Raw genomic sequence first — 21,120 nt, 5'->3', positions numbered from 1 at the left:
ATCAGGGCTTTATTAAATTAAAGGGGCCATTTAGTTTCCTTTAAAATCATACTAATAAGTGAATTTCAGCTCTGAGAAGCACCCTTGATTCAATCAATTCCATTTGTATCACTGCCTTATCATGAGCATTATTGTTGTAAAGGACAGCCTGTCCGTTACACAGGTTGAAGACAGCTAGTATTGTGCTATGGACTGTAACTGAGCACTGCCTGAGTAAGAGAACTGAACTTTCATATCACTGTTGGTTTCATCTGTCTCAACCCATTTCCCAGTGGCCAAAACAGGGAAGAGGTGGAATCTCTGGATGGGGTTGAAGTTCAACTCCCATTATTCCTCATTGTTGACTAGGTTGACTATGCGATAGAGAAGGTGCCGTTGAACTTTCTAGATGGGCATACTGTATATTCCCTGCATATAGTCACATATCTTGATCTGGGCAGTCCCTAGGTCAGAAACAACCATGGAAACAGCCTTATAGGCTATGTTGGTATGAAATTATATAAAAGCTAATTAACATGGACCACATGGATTCACTGATGCTTTAATGCTACTTACGGTGGTAACCCTGTAGTGTGAAGAGATGCTTGCCTCCGGTCATTTAGTGGGCATGTGGCAAGCGCTGCACCCACTTTCATTTCTCGAACATGTGTTTGTCATGACATACACAGGTCATTATAAAGTACTTTATATAACGTAGTGTGCAATACAGGGGAGATAAAAATAAATACGTAACCAATTCCATTATATACATTAAAATAATAGTAACAAAAGTCTTTTAACAATGGTAACTAATTCATATGATCGAATCTATGAATAAACATGGGTCACAGCGCATTAGCTTCTCTGTCTATGCCTTTCACCTCTAGCTCATTCATTTCCCAGCAGATATTAGCTTTTGTTAAACTTAGTTTGGTGGTACCTACAAAAACTGTTTCTTTTGTTCCAAATCTCTCTAAAGCATTTTTTTTCTTGAAATGGAGAGGCTATTTTTAAATGTAAATTTAATGCAGCTGATGAGTTACATGCTATTAAAAATAATTTAGATTGGGTGACCTGAGCCTCTTCTGGAGGCGAGCCTTCCATCAATGAATTGAAGAGAGTGGAAAAGGTGTGGGGATCTCAAACCAACCTGGTGATCTGTGACTTACTCCTTTTCTTTGTTTCCAGATTAATCAGCCACTCGATGGGGATTACCAGTGAAGCAGCTCTTTGTGTCACCTTTCCAACTTTGTGTAGCAAGAAAAACAACTTCAGCAACTCTTCAATGATAATTATGAAACTGGTATTAACTGAATGGCAATTATGGATTTTTAACTTTAATTCACAGTAAACAAAAAAAAGCAAGCCAGCAAGCCATATGTTGAGTTCCAATTTCCTACCAAAAAGCTTTTTCTTCTGAATGTTTCAACGCCTGCACAAGAAATTGATGACGAAACCTGTTCGTAACGAGGGGAATTACAAATACTGCTTGCACAACGAACGCAACGCCATCAGAAAGAGAAGACATCGTAACTTATCGTTAGAGATGATAGTGTTATTTATAGATATATAATAATAATAAATATAAATATATATATTTTTATGGTAATGAAAATGGCTCCCCAGAATGCTGATTCGGAATCTATGCAAGTTCAAGAGCTACCTGTGGTACAGCTCCAAAAACCGGAAAATGAGAATGAGAGTAAAGAAGAGACTATAAGTGAAGGATCTATAGACCGGATACCTGTACGTCTCTGGGTGATGCATGGTGCTATCATGTTTGGCAGAGAATTTTGTTATGCCATGGAGACAGCTTTGGTCACACCTGTATTGCTACAGATTGGTAAGTAAGTCTTTGTTGTGTACATATTACCACAGTCAGTTGCCTTTGCTTTCCATCCTGGTCCCTGTGGAAGATTAGATGGGCAATAAGGGGTTGGTCTCAGGGCAGGACTGGGTGACGGAGACATATCTTCCCCCACACACACACACACACACACTCTCCACCCACCCACCCCACTCGCACACACGGCCCGCCAACCACACACATGGGGACACCGGCCACCAGTGAGCTCACCCATGTGGGCAGTATATAAGCAAAACGCTTTGCTTTGCTTTAAAGAAGGTCATATATACGCATACACGAAGTGCCCCCCCCTCCATTGGGACTATTTGAAGACATGTTACATTTATATTATGATGCTCCCTTTCAAAACTGCATTAATTATTTTGATAGTACATAGAGATGTAAAATTCCTATTTTTTCGGGAAAAAAACAGGGATAATTTTTTTTTAACACGGAAGTCAAAACTCTACAAATATATCTAAAGATACTTTTGTTTATCAAACCCTTTTTAAACTTCACAAGTTAGTTTATCATTAATGACAGTGTTCCATGCTTCCTTATTCCATTCATTTAATTGAAATTCATGCTTTAGTTCCCCATTTTAGCTATAATGAATCTTGCTGCAGATACTAAGTTTGTTATTCTTTTACTGTCGAAAGGCTATTGCATATACACCACAGTAATGCAGTTGCCACTTTTATGGTCTTTACCAGAGCACAAAGTCTGCTCTTTATATGGCTCATGCCTGATCTTGCCCCCAGCATAAGGGTACAAGGCAGCTAGCTCATCATCACAGGTATAAATACTGGCATATGTAAATAGGGCAAATGGGCCAGATCCAGTTGTTAGTCCCAACTATAGTAAACCTTGTCTTGAGTCATTGGAACTAACTTAAATGTCAACTTAACAGGTCCCATTCATTTAATCGGCTTACTCTTATTTCGTTAACAGCTAGATGGTACTCTAAACCAGTGATCCCCAACCTTGGGCCTCCAGATGTTCTTGGACTACAACTCACAGAAGCCTTCACCACCCTCTCTGCTGGCCAGGATTTCTGGGAGTTGTAGTCCAAGAACATCTGGAGGCCCAAAGTTGGGGAACACTGCTCTAAACAATTTCAGTGTTAAAGGCTGAATTGAAAACATACGTAAAATTATATCAGCAATATTTTAACGCCACCAATCAGTTTAAATCCCCCTTCCCAGTAACAAGTTAATTGCTGAAAGCCCACATCCAACTTGGAACCGTGCAGGCTGGGTGAGTGGTTTCCTCTCACAGCTGGGCTGCAGAGAAGTGTTGTCATGGGAAGTAGTATCATGCACCCGTCAAGCCCAGTTCGATCCACTTGCCACAGCTCTGGAAGCTAGACATACAGAACCAGCAGGGCGTGGTATGGAGATCTGTACAGGTTGGCCCTGAGATAAAAAGATGGGTTAGCAAAGTTTAGTTTCAAAGTGAAGGGTCCTTATTCTGCTAAATTGGTGTAGAAGGTAGGGAGAAAAAAAGTTCCTTTCCTGTCCACAAGTCCCGTTATGCATTAACAAATTTGGTTATGCATTTAACACCATCTGTTAAATGTAACTAATTTAGGAAGAATTGTGATAAGAGACCCAGCTTTGCTGATGCCAGTAGTAACGCCTTGCGTTGGTTAATAATTGTTTTCACTGACTTTTCTCCTTTCTGTGTCTCCCTCCTTATTTTTAACTCTTTTATCCTTTTTCGCAAAGTAGCTGCTATTTTTCTTTGATAATGCTTCATAACCTTAAATTTGTGACTGCCTCAGCCTTTGGTTTCATCCTGCTCTGTGTTACTGGGTGTAAGCCCAATACCTGGCAATACCGTATACCTTGCATTCTGCTCAGTGAAATTTTACTGTCTTCACCGATGGGGATAGGCAAGAAATGGTAGTGCTGTTGTGAAGATTGAAACAGGGCTCTTTCAAAAACACATGGGACTGATTCATAGGCTTCTGCTCAAGTGACCCTTATCTTTATCACAAAATGTTCAGCCATTCCAGCTGACTTTCAGGTTTGTTCTAGGTCACTGTAAACCCCAGTTCATGCAAGGCATCTCAGCTATTTTTTCAAATGTCACTGACTCGCCATGCTTTTAAACACCCATTGAACTGATTCTCCAAGGCCAAAGTACTCCAACACTCATTTGGTTCCTGAAAACTGCATTATTTGGTCGATAGTGGATATCTGCCTTTTCGGGATGCTTGTTATGTGCACAGTTGGTTTGTGTGCAGTCTGTGTAACATTTAGTACTAGACTTTAGATGGCCCTTCCCTTTGACATCTCAACTAATAGAACTCTGCTAGTGGAGTAAGTGGGCAAAACTTAATTTTATTTTAGTTTTTTTTGAGGGTGAGTGAGTCTTGTGGTGGATGGCCCTGTGTTCACATGTGCCTGAGCAAGAGATGTAAGGCATTGTCTTGTGTGGCCTTGCTCAAGTGGCTGCACCTTGTGTATTCTCAAAGAGCGTTATGATGAAGATGTATTCCATTTTGAGCCCTCAGCATAAGTCCGTGGGGACATGTGAACCAGTCGTCACATTCAAATTAAGACAAGGATGTCAATGCAAGTAATGTTAACCTTGAAGACTACCTGTAGCATCCAGGACTGGGAGAATTTAAAAAATGTATCTGAATTGAAAAAGACTACAAATACACACCAGTCCATAGTCTCTTAATTAGCTGCAGATCTCAAACTTGATTGTCCAGGCTAAATGAAAGTTCCAGCTGCTTTGGCTATATAATTTAAAACTCATCAAACCATATGGAGATTAATAGTCAACCCAGCTTGTGAAAGGTTGCCTTCAGTAAAACGCTCAGGTTGTGAAATACAAAAGCATGTGGGGTTTCTTGTGTATTAATTCTGTTTGGAAATCCGTAATACCTCCTTTGGCCCTGATTATGTTGTTATTTCAACGTATGTACCACCCCATAGTGCTAAAGCACTCTTGACGAGCTTAACCTAGCTCAAACTTGTCTGAAAACTTGGGTTGCCTGTATTGAAATCAAATTACAGAAGGACTTGTCCAGTCAAGAAAGTACATGTCGCTGTTCTAACATTGGCAAGGTAAATGGTCTTATTTATGGTGAACACCTTCACATTATTTTTTAAAAAAAGACAACTATGTCATCAAAAATGACACCTTTTGTATATACTAGTTAATATTTATGTTTGCAAAATTCCAATTGATCCTTATGAATTAAGAAGAATTATAGCATGTCTACTCACGTGCATGAGTGGGGAAGACCAACCAGGGGACCTGTGTGATCTCTAAGTCTGCTTGGCGTACATGGGCAGCTTCATGGTCCCCAGTCTTACTCCTTATGGCTCTTTTATCTTTGAACTTTGACTTGTCAACTCTTGAAAAAAGGGGAAAACTTCAAAAATAGGGATCTCCTGCAGCAACCTTTCAAATAGAGGACTGTCCCCTGTAAAAGTCACGGCCAACCTTGGGAGTTTGTTCTGTTGAGTCAAACTGACACTGAGCACAGATCACTACATGTAGTAGATATTGCTACACAAAATACCAACTGGGATACTGCTGTCTCCCAGCACTTGATAGCTTCAAAGTATGACAGTGAAAGGCATAAGCTTCCCTAACATTCTTGACCCCAGACAGCCTGAACCCTGTCACCCTGCTGTGTCTTTCTGAGTCTGTGATTAAAGGCATTGTGCATATGTGTATTTACCTACCACACACATGAAGAACAAGTAAGAACATCTGGAGAGCATCCAGATTGTCAGATTCTTCTGATCCAGGCTCTTAAAAGGAAGGGACCTCCAAATGCCAGATGCAGGGGAGTGATATCAGGAGACAGGTCTCTAGTGGTCTCATGTGCTCCCAGAGGCATCCGGTGGGGCCACTGTGAGAGATCGGAAGCTGGACCAGAGGGGCCTTTGGCCTGATCCAGCAGGGCTCTTCCTATGTTCTTATGATCACTTTCTCTCTCTCTCTCAAATACTCATTGGCTTTCTTAGGGTACAATTAGATGGGATTTTTGGAGCAGGCTAGTGTTGAGTTGTTTGGCAAAATTCCATTTGATGCAATCCAAATGGTATACAGACCTCAAGGGAACCCTGTTTGGCTGTTGAATCAAGGAAGTGAGCTCTGAACAGAGGGGGGGGTGCTAAGCTCTTCTGCACCAGCAAACTAAGCCGTCTTCTGCTTAGTTTACTTCCATAAGCCTCTCTCCATGCGAGTGGAGAACTTGGGAGGGGAGGGAAAAATTGAATCTCAATCGACTGAAATGTTTTCCTCAACGGAAGACTCAAGGCAGTTCACTGACTCATAGCAAAGTGAAAACAATAATAAAAACAAAGCAGTATAAAGGGAGCAGTAATAATATCCAGCTCACTGGAAGGACAGATCCTGAAGCTGAGACTCCAATCCTTTGGCCATCTCATGAGAAGAGAAGACTCCCTGGAAAAAACCCTGATGTTGGGAAAGTGTGAAGGCAAGAGGATAAGGGGACGACAGAGGACGAGATGGTTGGACAGTGTCACCGAAGAGACCAACATGAATTTGACCCAACTCCGGGAGGCAGTGGAAGACAGGAGGGCCTGGCATGCTCTGGTCCATGGGGTCAGAAAGAGTCGGACACAACTTAATTACTAAATAACAAAATAATATCCAGTCACGTCATTGGCTTCCCTGAAGCAGCTTTCAGAATAAATATACTGTATAGCCAGTAGCTTGTATTTCCCTAAAGAGTTCCTGAAGAAACTGGCTTGACACACTCAACTAAAGACCAGGAGAGAGGGAGTGGGTAGTGCACCTTCTTGGGAGGGCCTGTCCTGCAGTTCCAGAACCAGGTCCCCCCCCCCACAGCTCCTGTCCGCGGCTTCCAGCGACCCCTCCTCTTCTGATAATGAGCTGAAACTTTTGATAGTTCCAACACGGAAAGCAGGCTTTCTGATGTCCACAAGTCCCAAGCTGTGAGGTGTGCTGCTATTTTTAAGAGTCTGCAGTTCCTAAATATCTAATTGCCTGCTAATCCAGGATTGTCCTTGAGAAAAGTGCGGGACAAAATGGAAAAAGCTACAAGTGGCTTTCGGCCTTCTCTTTGGTGATCTCAGTGTTAGGGCTTCCCTCTACATTTCCCCTTGCTTTTCTTTACCCCTTGTGTCTTTACCCTGTTTCCTCGAAAATAAGACAAGGTCCTATATTTATTTTTGCTCCAAAAACGCATTAGGGTTTATTTCCAGGGGATGTCTTTTTTTTTCATGTACAGCAATCTACATTTATTCAAAGACAGTCATGTCATCTTCTTCTGGTTGCTGCACAAAGGTGGAGGGTGGGCTTTCAACTTAACTAGGGCTTATTTTTGGGTTAGGGCTTATATGACGAGCATCCTGAAAAATCATACTAGGGCTTATTTTCAGGTTAGGTCTTATTTTCAGGGAAACAGGGTAGAAAGAAAGAAACCATCCCAAATCCACCTTGGAAATTAAGAGGCAGCTCCATTTATATATGTTCGCGAGGAAGCGCATCCAGCACATCAGCCTCTGAATGCATCTTTGTCCCTCGAGTGAGGTTAGTTGGGGTGGCTTGACTGACTTCAGCCATCCCTGCTCCTTGCTGTGTTAAATAGGATGGTTCAAACAAATATGTAATCCTCACCAGAGATGGCGAGGATTTCTTAGCGGCACCTGGTTGAGTGTGCTTGTTGCATTGATGACAACTCCTGCCCTAGGCTGAACCGCTCTGTAGAGGGCTGTTTCCAAAACAGGCTCTACCTTGTGGCTGTTCCTCTGTATGAATTATTCCGACCAGAATACAGTGGTGCCCGCATAGCGATTGCTCCGTTTTACAACGAAATTGCTTTGCGATGGACTTTTTGCCATCGCAAGAGCGGTCGCTTTGCGATGGCCCCTATGGGGAAAATTCGCTTTGGGATGATCGCAGGGGAGCGCTCCCCCGCGATCATCCCAAAGGCCCCATTTTCGCACAGCTGATTGGCGGTTCCAAAATGGCCGCCCACTGTTTTGTCTCGCTTTAGAGGCACCGAAAATGGCCGCCCCTATGGAGGATTTTCGCATAAGGTGAGTTTTTAAGCCCATAGGAACGCATTAAACGTGTTTTAATGTGTTTCTTTGGGCTTTTTAAAATCGCTTCGCGATGAAATCGTATAGCAGTGATTTTTGCTGCACGGATGAACATCGCTAAGCGAGGCACCACTGTACTGCATTACCCTTCTGTTAGGGTTTTCCCCAGATCAGTAGCTAAAATGTGTAATCCTATCCAACCCTTAGCAGCACGGCAACCCTTTTTGTGGCAGGTAGGTTTTTCTTGTATAACTTGATTTCCTGATCTGTTCCCCTCCCACTTCCCAGTTAAAGCAGAGAAGGTCAGAGGGCAGCCTTGGAATGATGCCAAAGGCATCACCTTTGGATTAAATTTATGAGCTCATGGACTTGTTTTGCATAGCAGAATCAGACAGAGTCTAAAGTCCATCCACACCTAAAAACTATTCATGGTTACCTCCAAGAACTCTTTATTTCTGGAGTATACTTTACTGGGGGGCGGGGTAGTTTGTTCTTGACTTCTTATGGTGGAATCAAATGTCACTCAGAGAACTGGCAGTAGTTTCAAATCTACCTTCTGCACAGGACCATGTAGCATAAATGAATCAGGCCCGCCAAATAGGTAGCAGTTTCCAAAGGGGTAACTATATTAGTTTGTTCTTACTAAAGCAACTTAGAAATTTTGGGGGCACCTTTAGGACTTACAGATTTGTCATAGCCGGGGTGAATTAAAATCGATGGGTTTTTTTAAAATAGATTTTTAAATTTAAATTATTTTTTAAAAAATAAATCATATTTCTTTTAATGAAATGGTTTCTGGAGGAAAAATCTATTGAAGAATATATTGTAGTTGAAAGGTTATTCGGCATGAAATTGAGTTTAGTTATGTGGCTGTAAATTCATGCAGTAGTTGCATTTTTTGCAAACTAATTCAATTAATTCAAGTTATCCTAGGTGAGATAATATGCACTTTTTCACAGTAAAAATTGTATAAAATAAATTGTATAAAATAAAGTTCAAGAAAAGACCTTAATTCCATTGTTCTTCTGCAAATTATGTACAGACAGTGGACATATTACTGTAGGACCATGGTATCCATCGGGAATAAGTCGGAGGCCTCCCTAGAGATGCTGAAAAATGAGGATGTAGCAAATGCTGCATATCTCTGGATATCTTTAGTGGAGCCAGTTCTGGTAAATACATGTAAATATGTATTTTGGGGGGAGGAATATTTAGTATTTTCAGGCAGAGGATAAATGAATCGGTGGATTCTGATCCTGCAGATGGGAGTTCCTACTGTATTGTAAGATCGTTTGAAAGATAGTTTGCTTTTTAAAAATATATTTTGTTTAACCACGTCAGTTAATAATCATTGATGTTTAAGCAAATACAAGAATATGAATGTGATATAATGTTATTGTTTTAGTTAAATAAAACAATTTACGTAGTTCTCCACATATGAGTGATTAACCTTTTAAATTTAAAATCAGTTTTGTTATAGTTGTTTAACTCATCTGACAGGTTATTATTCTAAATATGAAGTCTTTATCAGGTTGCAGATATTATAACTGCTAGCAAGAACGAGTCTTTACATTTAAAAATCAGGATTTAAATTGAGTCTTAAGTCAGAGTCACCCAGATTGTAGCACAAACTTTTATGCCTAGTTTCATACACAGGACACTGAGATGTACTGCTGGTTCTCAGACATTTGGTGAATTTCTCAAGGAGGTACAGTATAAGTTCTTGCTGGGGAATCAAAGCCTCTTTCTGTGTCGTTCCATGCTCCTGGGATTAAGGAGGGTTTCTGGAAGGATAGAGTGTGTGTCTCTGTCTCCTGTCGGTTTAGAGTGCTGCAATCTATGTATGAAGAAAAGACCACTGCAATCTTTTCTTCACTGTTGCCTGTGTCTATTTCTTGTGGATACTCATTTACAAAATAGTTATGAGAGAGAAGTAAGACATTCCTTCTCAAATGGAAGGAATCCAACTTTTTTTTTAAAAAATGCTGCTTAATCCTCTTCAGCTATGCTTGGTTTAGTACATTTTATTTTGCTGTATTTGCAAACAAGGATAAGAAGCGGTCACTTTAGGTCCTGTACTTTGCTTTCGCATTAGAAGAAACATTAAGAGGTGCTAACCTCCTTAGCACAGCTGAGAACTAGATGATCAACTGCCATCTCTTATTTTTGAAGACACCCTCTATTCTCTCCTTTGAAACTTGAAGGATTGTTCAGTTATTGACTTACAACATCAGCTAGTGGTCCCTTACTTGCCCTATCTAGGTCTGTGTTCTGAGAATTGAGTGTCTGTGGTGGCCTTTATTTTTAAATGTAAACCTGTACTCGTTACGTGCTGTCAAGCTGCATCTGACTTAACAACAACCCTAAGAGGTTTTCAGATATTTAAGGAGCGGTTTTACCAGTGCCATCCCACCCAGCTGTGAGTTTTTGTGGCTGAGTGGCACAAACCTAGGGATTCAAACCCAGGTCCCATCAGTCCTATCCTGTTATGCCCACAGGTGGCTTTCAGACTTTTACTTACTTTGGTTCAAAAGCTGTTTCTGTATTCCATGACAGGGTAACTATAGCACAGCTGGTTCTCACTCAGCCTAAGCTATATAAATTCAGGTTTTCTGGGGGAGGCATAATGCAAGACAATTAAAAATGGTCTACCCTGGAGAGTTAATTGCTTTGATACTCAAATGTGAATTCTGGGCAGTGGCGGGAAAATTTGGTCCCTGCGGTCTCGTTCATTTATTAGAGATTTCTGTTTCTCTCTTTCCCCTCATAAAAGAAGCAATCAAGGCAGTGTGTGTGAAATCCATAATAAAATCGTTTGAAACATCAGCAGTAAACTTAGAGTGAAATAGGAAAATTAGGGCAATCAGAAATGACAGAGAGTTTTGGGACAACTTAAAGACTAGCATGTTTCCTTTGGCATGAACTTTCATGGATATAGCCCACTACTCCACTTGCCAGGATATACATGAATCATGGGATTCTGTCCACACATTTCTGGTTGTGAGAGTGGGAGAAAATGAACCACTACCCTATTACATGTGGCTTGACTATTCTAAAGCCATAACCAGCAGTCTGGGCCAGAACTGGTTTCCAGTAAGTTAAAAGCTTGTGGGGCTGCATTGTAAACCAGCTGAATGTGGATGCTTTTTGAAGACAGTGATCTCACTTTGAGAAGTGAGACCATGACCAGATTGACTGTTTCCAAAAAGAGATGCAGTTGGCTCACCAGCGTATGTTAAGCAAAGGCATTTCCCCTGCTCACTGTAGGAACCTCAGCGTCCTGGAGGAAAGCTGGATCCGGGGCTTCACGTGTTTGAAGTGGCTGTTGTGAACTGCTGGCTCTGTCCTTTCTAATGAAAAGTGTTTATGTAGCCCTAAGTACTTGCCATGCCAGAATCTATGCAGGTAATTCATTAATGCATTCCCGAAGGCTTTCATGGCCAGGATCTGATGGTGGTTGTGGTTTTTTCGGGCTTAGGACACGGCCAAAGAGCCCGAAAAACCCACAACAACCATCAATTCATTAATGTTTGCTTGTTTAAAAATATCTTTTATCCTGCTTTTCTCCTTAAAAAGGACCCAGAGCACTTACATCATTAAAAGCTAACAACAGTAAGAATACAGTTACTAAAAAGGATCAAGCGAATACATATTAAAAAGCATAAATGACATTCAAAGCAGTGAGATACAACAGTCCATTAAAAAAATCATTCAGGCAGCCAGTCATTGAGGGAAAGCTTGCCTGTTAAGAGAAAGGATTGAGAGGAAGGCCTCCCCTGATGATCTTAAAACCCAAGCCAGTTCATAATGAGAGATAACGGTCTTTGAGATAGCTTGGACCCCCCCAAGCCGTTTAAGGCTTTATAGGTTAGAAGGTTAGGTTGGAACTGAATTCATCCTTCAGTTGGATAAATGTCAGAGTCTCAGCCTATGCGGTATGTTATGTGTGCATGTGCACTACCGGCAAAACATAGCACTGAGGAGATAGAGTGTTCGTTGGAAAATGGAGTAAGGAGAACTCGGGTGTAATCATTAAACACTTGGAGATTACTTATTCTACAGCCCCCTCCATCATTAAGTGGTACAAAAAGCAGTTGACATACCTGAGCAATTGGCTGTTAGGAAATAACTGAAGGCGGTGGAATTTTCCACCAGTTAATTAGATTAAGAGAAGTATTATGCTTCTTTTGCAAGGCTTGAGCTAAAATGAGTTTTCAAACATTGTGTGACGGTCCGTAGACTGTGGAAAAATGTGTGTGTGTGTGCATGCGTGCACTTAAGCTGTTAACCATTACGTTCTCCATTCTTGATGTGGATTAAACACCAGTATTAACTTTGCTCATTTGTGATGCCATGCAGCAGGTCTTTGTCAGGCTCGTGAAGTTACCTGGATGCATAACTTCAACCATTAGCCCATAAAGGATTAAGGAAGCTGTACACAGTGTTCAGAGCAACCATGTTCTCTTATTCCTCATATAAACTCTTGAGTTTGCTAACTTAACAGTGGAAAGTACTTCAGACTGTAAGAGTCAGTGCCAGCTTTAACTATTCAACCTTGTTGTCACCAAGTCTGTCATTTCCTTACTGCAGACAACAAAGATCCATATGTGATTGTCTGTAACCACTAAATTGCTGCTGTGCTTGATTGCGCTGCCTTCCATGTGCATGCCAGGCTTATCACAGAATTATAGAATCACTGAGTTGGAAGGGGCCTATAAGGCCATCGATTCCAACTCCCTACTAAGTGCAGGAATCCAAATCAAAGAAGGTTGTCCATCAACCACCATCTCACAAGGTCATTGGTTCCGTTGTCGTACTGCTCTACCATGGGGCATGTTTATGTCAGCCCTGTCCCTCATTCTGCTTCAGAGACAGTATAGCCATGGATGATGATGATGATGATGATGATGATGATGATGATGAACAGTCCACAAGGAGCCAGAACTGCATGAGGATGAGGATCATTTAGACTCGCATAGATGATGTTCAGTTAGTCATCTGCTGCTTAGACATAAATACAGTGGGAGTTCCAGCCATTGCCAATACAAAACATCACAACGTTTTGTATTGGGCTGAAACATTAAAAAATATTAGGAAGACAAAAACGTTGTGACCCCTTAAAGCAGGGATCAGGGAACTTTTTTACCTTTTACGCCCCCCCCCAAAAAAAATTATATACGCCCTTGATTTGAAAGGAAATCATACATTATTTGAATTCAAAATCTTATTGAATCTATTCAAAATTACTTTGAAAGCTTCAACTTGGTACTTGAAAACTTCAGATTTTGGAGAAATGATGTTGCTTCATCTTGGATATGAGAGCATCAATATTAGGGCTCTGCTCATCCTCATTACCCCCAGGATTTTCATTTTTACCCCATTTGGGGTAATTTACCCCTGTTCCCTGACCACTGCCTTAAAGACTGACTGCTATATTTCAATGTGTGTTAATGTGAGCTCCTGAGTGTTTTAAGTGAACCTGTCTTTTTACTATTCTTTGATGAAGAACCTCTTGGCCACTAGATGGTGCGAGAGAATGTTTTAATTAAAAAAACATTTTTATAAGAAAAAAATTAGACAGTGGACCTCCAAAGTCAAAGAATGGATACATGTGGCCTCTGGAGGCTGCTCTCATCTTTATTAGATCTAACTGAGCTTGTACTGGTGTTTAAAGATCTCTTGTTCTGTTATGTATATGGGCTGAATTTACATTCCCAGACCACCTTTCCAAACAAAAATTACTTGAGACTAATTGTAAAACATGTATCATGGGAAACATTTTTAAAACAAGTAGTGATGTAGTTTCTTAACCTTTTGGAGAAGGCAGGCAGTTTTCCTTCTCAGAGCCCGTCAACAGCTCTGCTAGATTTTTCTTTTCCTGTTTAAATGGGGGCTAGTCAGGTTCATCTGACTTCAGCTTGGCATTTAATACCATCCTCCCTCAGAGGCTGGTGGTTAAACTAAGGTACTTGGGACTTCCATATTCCAGTTGTATGTGGATAGACGGTTTTTTGTCTGAACGCAGTCAGAGGGTTAGAATAGGTCAATATACATCTATGGTTCTCGGCCTTAGTATGGGTTCACCACAAGGCTGTGTCCTGAGTCTACTGCTCTTTACCCTCTATATACATATGATTGTATTTCTACTTATAACAGCCATACCATCGTTAAGTTCGCAGATGATACCACAGTAGTGGGGCTCTTCGATGAGAATGAGTCTGCTTATAGGAACGAGATGGAACGATTGATTAAATCATTTCACGAGAATAACATGCTTCTGAATACTTCAAAAACTAAGGAGCTTGTAATAGATTATAGGAAGAAGGGGATGGATATTCCACCATTATTCATTAGTGGAGACTGGGTAGAAAGGGTGAGGGTTTTTCATTTTTTGGGTTTCCGTATTGAGGAAAACATGACTTGGAGTGTCGTGAAAATCTATTGTTGTATCGTATGTGCACGTGGTCCACGGGTTGTACAGTGGCCCAGAGAAAATAGCTCCAGAGGGTGATTGATATAGCATAGAAGATTGTTGAGTGTCCCCACCCCATCTTGGAGGAACTGTACAGGTCCCGCTGTCTTTGAAAAAGCACAAACTATTAGAAAGGACACCTCCAACCACTCTTTGCTTGAACCACTGCCATCAGGAGGATGATATAGATCTATTAAAACAAGGACAAATAGATTTAAAAACAGTTTTTATCCAAGGGCGGCGACTTTGCTAAATTCAGTTAAGATTTAATCTGACTTTATTGTAGGGTTCCATGTTGAATGTATTTTGTTGCCGTTGTATTATGTTGAATTTTTGTAAGGAGTTTACATGGGGTTTTAGCTGAATGAGTAATGCACTTTGGTGGTTTCGTTGCACCTGCAATGACAATAAATTGTTATTCTTATCTGGACTTTTTATATTTGTGCTTTTGAGCTCCTCAACTATCAGGTTTATTCCTGTTTATATTAAAGGTGAAAGTTTCTTGGCCAATTTGACATTTTCTGTATTTTCCTGTTTTGTTCTATTAAACTCCTGCCGTTTTCATATTTTAAATCGATAGTGTTAAAAGGGATATCTTCCAGTTCATTTCTGTCTCTCTTGGGTAAAAAAAAAAACTAAGACAATGCTTTTAAGAAATAAACCTAAGTGGTTTTCCTGTTAACAGGAAATCTTTTCTTCCCGCTTCTTATATAGCACAGTGACCTACATTACTTTGTTACATCTCACAGTCCCAGGTGAGAGATGTGGGGCTTAAAAAAATCCTGATGTCATAGGAAGGGAACATTTTTATATACATCGTCCTATATATATACCATCTATGTTAACTAGCCCATTTTGTGCTTACAAACTGGCCTGATTTTGTGCAGAAACCGTGACATTTCAGAAAGAGAGGTTTCATCACATTTGAGCTGCTACTCCATTTAAAAAGGAAAAAGATAAAACATTACAGTATTTTTCCCCCGTTGTCAAATAATAACTGGGGGGAGGTCGTGGAGGGAGGAGCTGCCAGTGAACTCTAGCCAACGCTATTTTATTGCATAATAACATTCATCTCTTTTGTGAGTTGAATGAAGTGCTTGTTGGCACAATAGCCCTTTTAAGGCCCAAAGCACATATGGCCCTCCATTCATAAGTAAGCTTTCGAGTTAACAACCAACATACTATGTAGAGGTTTCCCAGAGCTGATTGGCTAAATTGCCAACCACGCACAGAATGAAGCCCACAGTTTTGAGCTAAATGGGATTTGTGTATCGTGCTAGAACTACAGGAAGCATTAGCTTCTATAAAGCCCAGGGACATCAAAGGGTGGTATGTATTTCCCCTTTTTAGAAGCTTAGTAGACATTATTTTAGGAAGTCCTCATTTCAGACTGAGAGTTGGGGGCTAAAGAGATGGATGGATCTGTCGGAATGCTTGGTATGGGTAAATCAGCAAATGCGTTTCCGTTGAAAGACAAAGAATTTGGGTGAATGGCTTTGTATGTTGGACAGGTTGGTAAAGCACCCCCAGAAGCCCAACATGGATAGAAAACATTGAGGGTTAGCTGTAGAGCGTTTGTCCCCATTGTCAGCCAGTTAATCTAACGCCTACAGGAAGGATCATAAAGATTGTGTTTCATAATCAGTTGACAAATCCAGAGACTTTATGTCAGAGGCTTTCCCTGCAGTTTACAAAAAAACTGTTAAATCTTCACTGTCGGCTAGGAAACATTAGTGGCTGTGCTAATACTTCAGTAGTAAACAGAAATATACATTAAAATATTAAGAAATGTAATGCATTAGTTGATGCATTGATTAATTTAAGTAATCAGGCTTAAAAATGCCACATAGAGTTCCCAAAAAGTGATCGTAAAGTGTTAACAGGAAACATTCTGATAGCATCATTTGGGATTTTAATGATTAAGATGACAAATTTGAGACTGATCACCAGCAAATTTTGGCAACAAATTAACTTTCAGCAAATTATTTGCCAGTTCCATTTTTGAGTTATACGGTAGCAATCTTTTTATCCTTCCTAGTTTGCTATATGGCAGAAAGCTTTCCCTCAGGTAATTTCTTCGTCATTTTTTAATTGTCGCCATGGTGATGCTTATTTATCTGCCACTGAAGGGCAGCACATAGGATTAGGCGGAGTTAGTGTAATAAGACCGTAGGGAGTGTTACATACAGCACTGATGTTACCTGTCTGTCATGGGTTTGGAGGGAAAGTTCCATCCTATGGGGAGTGGAAGGCGGGACATCAGGAGGAGGGGCTGTACTGTATATATATGTGGAGCGTGTGTGAAGAAGCTGGAGGAGAAGCTGGGAAGAAGAAGCTTGAGTGGGAGTCTGTGTGTCAGACAGGGTACTACTGTGTGTCAGTCAGTACCAACCTGATAGGTTCAGGTGTCTGTATGGTTAGCCAGAACTGATAGGTTCAGGGTCTGTGCTTCAAGTTAAGTGTTCTGTGTGAACCAAACTGTGTGTATGTATGATTGAGACTAAGCCATGTTACTGTATCTTATTCATTTGATCATTTTATTTTTCCCTGTGTGTTATTTAATAAACCTTGTTCTTTTATTTGTTAAAAATCCATCCCTGGTCTGTGTGACTTCTTATAGGGAATGGTTGGTGGCAGCTTAGTGAAACTGTGGCATATCCCAGTAGGTCTGGGTTTGTCACAGGGAGGAGCACGAATGATATCAAAAAGGCAGAAGACGCCCAGATGCTTAGGCCAGATGCGCCTCAGGGAAAATGGCCATGTTAAAGAGGAAAAGCTGGATTTCACCACTCTGCTAAAGTAGCTAATACAGTGGTGCCTCGCTTAACGAGCACACAGTTTAACGACAAATCCGCATAGCGACACATTTTTTGCGATCGCTAATGCGATCGCATTGCGATGTTTAGAAAGGCTAAACACCACATTGTGATGATTGGTAAGCGTTTCGCTTACCGATCTTCGCATTGCGATGTTTAGAAAACAGCTGATCGGCGGTTCCAAAATGGCTGCCGGGTGCAGAAAATGGCCGCCCGCAGCGTTTTGGCGCCCTGCCCTCGCTTACCGGGCAGCGAAAATGGTGGCCGGATGGGGGAATCTTTGCTTACTGGTGAGTTTTTCCCGAATAGGAATGCATTAAACGGAGTTTAATGTGTTCCTGTGGGTTCCCCCCTGCATAGCGACGAATCCAGATAGCGACGTTAATCCTGGAACGGATTAACGTTGTTATGCGGGGCACCAATGTACTATAGTGGACTTACAGTTTCAAGGCCATTTGACTAATATAAAACAACATTTTAATTAATTTGCCACTAATTTTGTGCAAGAGCGCATGGTGAGATAGGTACAGTACACCATTGCAGATTTTTGGTGTTGTTGTTTTTTTTCCTGAGAGGTGGGTTGTTGTTTTTTTGAGAAGCCTGTTCTGTTGCCCTGCAGTCTTTCCATGCAGTCAAATACACCAAAATCGCATTGCATAGCTTCCTAAAATATATATAGTACTGTGCCAGTTTCTATTCAGATCCTCCATATATACCTTTTTCCAGTGGCTTAATCTACCAGCTACCTTTTAGTTAACTTGAATTTAAAACAAGTGCAGACTGCTATAAAACATGAAGCACAGAACAGTATTCGTAGCTTTCCAGAATGAAATAGTCCACATCATCATGCTTTTTGGCTTCTGACTTTGAGTGCTATAACATTCAATTACTTTTCATTGATTCTAGGAAAGCACTCTCAAATTGCATTACACTGAACCTGCTTTGTTTGTCTTAGAATCACTTTTTACGGTGCTCAATGGGTTTTTGAAAATTATTTTGACTACTTTCCTCTGCCACAAAATCACACACAGATTCTTTCATGTCTTTCATCTGTTTTTGGAAAACATCTTCATTCATTTTTGCCCATTTCTGGACAGTTTTCATTGATTTCCCTCCCCAAATCCCTTTCATATTTTCTTTCATAAGGTAGTGGTCGCCAGGGAGCAAATATAGCTAACACATTCAGACCCAACAGAAATGCACAAGGCATTTTGTTCATTACATTGCAGCGGGAGAGGCAATTTCTGTTTTTAAGAGAGGCTGCTGCAAATGTGTGTGTGTGTGTCCCCGTTTTGCCTAGTGGTTTTATTAGTATTGACTCTCAGGGATTCCATATTAACAAAATCAATTTTTAGAACAACACAAGAGTTGGCCCAGAAAGCATTTTCATGGCAAACAATCATGCTATGTGTGTTACTCTCACGAGAACCCATTTCTAAATTGGTCGATATCCTTGAAATGATGGAGAGCCCTATTGAGCTTTGGGTAAACTGGGCTGCTGTGTGTCTCTGGGCGACACATGTCATTGTCACTGATGCCTAATCTGGCAGTGAGAGCACGGCTGGGTTATGTAACACATGAGGAGTGTAAGTGGGGGCCTCATATCTAGGCCCTGCATTTTAATTACAGCCTGCCTGAGAAGGAGAACGGGTGGGGGTGGGGGGTAGAGATTACAAAGCAGCTAACAACTGTGCAGCTGGGGTTGCATTCTACCACGTCACATGCTGCATGCATGCTTGCAACCCCCTGCCCAATTGCAAGGCAGCATTTCTCTTCAGCAAGAGATAGGGTTGCCAAGTATGTGCATGCCAGGCGAGCATTTCCTAACAATTTCAAGCAGGGTGGATTTGATTTAAATGGATATTTTAAATTGTAGTTCAAATGCTTGGATTGAAATCACAATTTAAATTTAAAAAATGGATTTTTTGTGATTTACATTTTAAACATTTATTTCATGATTTAAATCATTGGCTTTTACCCACCTTGAATTTTTCTCTGTCACTTGAGGAAGGCAGCTGAAACTCTTGCTGATCAAGAGTTTGAGCAGCCCAGTTGTGTTTTGTAACTAGCTCCACATGTTTGTAAGAGAGAGCTCCTGTCCCATGTCCTGTTGCCTCCTATAATGCTAGCTTTCCCCAACTTCACCTGGCCAATATTCTTACAGTAAACATGTACAGTATATGTGTATCCATTCTCAACATGAGTTGAGAGACGAACTTGGCTACACCTGGAGAGTTGGGACTCTGGTACGTCCTTTGCAACCAGCGAGTGTATCTGTAGAGAAGCAAGGCTAGTTGTGATGGTTGACATTTCTTTAGCCACACCTGGGGATCTTTGTCCACCTCTGGCATAGAATCAAGTGAGATTGTGCCAGCAGCGTGAATGGAAATCCATGGGCCAGCTTTTATAGATATATATTTCTTCCCAGTCTTGGTGCCACCAGTGCTTTGCTATGCCTTTCTCTACTGGCGGATAAACGAGTTATGTAAATGTCACCACTAAATTGGGGGTGGCCACTGGGTTGGGCCTGCAGTGTGTGAAGTGTGAGGCTGCTGTTATCTTTCTGAGCGAGGCGATTCGTGCTTTCAGACTGACTGTTGCCAAGAATAGTAATAATTGTGTGCCGCCCAATCAGTTGTGACTTACAGTGACACTGTCCAGAAATTTCTAGGTAGAGAGAAGTGGTCTACCATTCCCTTCTTTTGGGGTGGCTGGTGGGTGGGGGTGCCTTGGGACTTTGCAGCTTACTCAACGGTATGCAGCCAATATGAGGATCAGAAGTTTACCAAGAAGGTAACTGAGGACAATTTAGGGCAGCATTTCTCAATCTGCTTGAATTCTGGGTTGCTACTTAAGCTTAGGCCTGTCACCTGTGCTCCTGCTCCATTCCAAATCTTATTTAGGTGATGGGGAAGGTCAGGTGCATACAGTGTGCTTCTGTCCACCCACCCCTACTAACAAATGCTATGGGGCGAACACAGGGGCCTGTTTAAGCCTCCCAGGTTCCTTGGAATGGGGAAGGAAGACTCAAGATCAAGATTCTCTCCTTTCTTGAACCTCCCTTGCCTTGGCTCCTCTGCAGCCACATTTACTCTGTAGAGTAGGGGTCCCCAACCTTTTTCACCCGCGGACCAGCTGGGGAAGGCGGGGCACCCCCATGCTCATGTGCGAACAAGTGTGTGCGCACTGGCACAAATGAGTGTGTGCTCGTGCACATGTTCAAATGGTGGTGCGGCGCTTGTGCGGGCCTGCTGGAACGCCTGCACATGCACAAATCAGCTATGCGAGAGTAAGTGAGTGTGGGGGGTGGGGCGGGATTTAAATCATCAATTTTAATCGACCCTGCTAAATTCTTTGTCATCACAAGGATTAGTAACTTGCTTTTTGTAAGGAAAACAGGAATTCTTAGGCTGGCAAATCTGTCACCCTTTCCTACATTTTTTTCTTTTGTGCAGTTGTATACTTCGTGTGTTTCATCCTATCTATCATAGACTCAGCCCACTTCTTCAGATGCACAAAAAATGGGTTGCATCCATGAAAGTTCATGCCAAATAAAACATGGGAGCCATAAAAACTCCTTCTGGGTTTTTCTGCAAGAGACAAACATAGTTACCTCCCTTCTTGGAAAAGTCGTGTATCTTGCTGCCGTGTTCTAGTTTTCAGAGACGTTGCCAGGTTAGCCTGTTTCAGCTTATGTAACGGAGAAAAAGCAAAAAGTGTTGCGGCACCTTTAAGACGGCGGATTTGTTTCAGTGCAGGAGTTTGCGGTACAGTATTTACAATATTAATACAATTTGTCTCTTCAGACATGCACACTGTAATCCACCCAAGACCAGACTGAAATAACTCCGTTCGTCTTAAAGGTGCCATGATAGTTTGGTTTTGTTGAGATTTTGTTATGCTGACCTGTCTTGTCTGTCACTCGCATTCTTTACTGATAGTTCTGTG

At 41.3% G+C, this 21,120-nt stretch overlaps 1 protein-coding gene across 4 annotated transcripts in view; it reads left to right on the top strand.

The window, feature by feature from the left end:
• Window positions 1-21,120, top strand: part of SLC45A4 (solute carrier family 45 member 4) — a 157,999-nt gene that overhangs the window by 108,211 nt on the left and 28,668 nt on the right. For all 4 annotated transcript variants that reach the window (XM_072999399.2, XM_072999400.2, XM_072999398.2 and 1 more), the window contains one exon: window positions 1,168-1,822. In XM_072999399.2, coding sequence (XP_072855500.1) covers window positions 1,582-1,822 — 241 coding nt within the window. In that variant the 5' untranslated portion in view covers window positions 1,168-1,581. The remainder of the gene's footprint in view (window positions 1-1,167; window positions 1,823-21,120) is intronic.

Source organism: Pogona vitticeps, chromosome 4 (assembly GCF_051106095.1).
Source record: "Pogona vitticeps strain Pit_001003342236 chromosome 4, PviZW2.1, whole genome shotgun sequence".
Classification (NCBI taxonomy): domain Eukaryota; kingdom Metazoa; phylum Chordata; class Lepidosauria; order Squamata; family Agamidae; genus Pogona; species Pogona vitticeps.
This window is presented reverse-complemented; position numbering and strand designations above follow the sequence as displayed.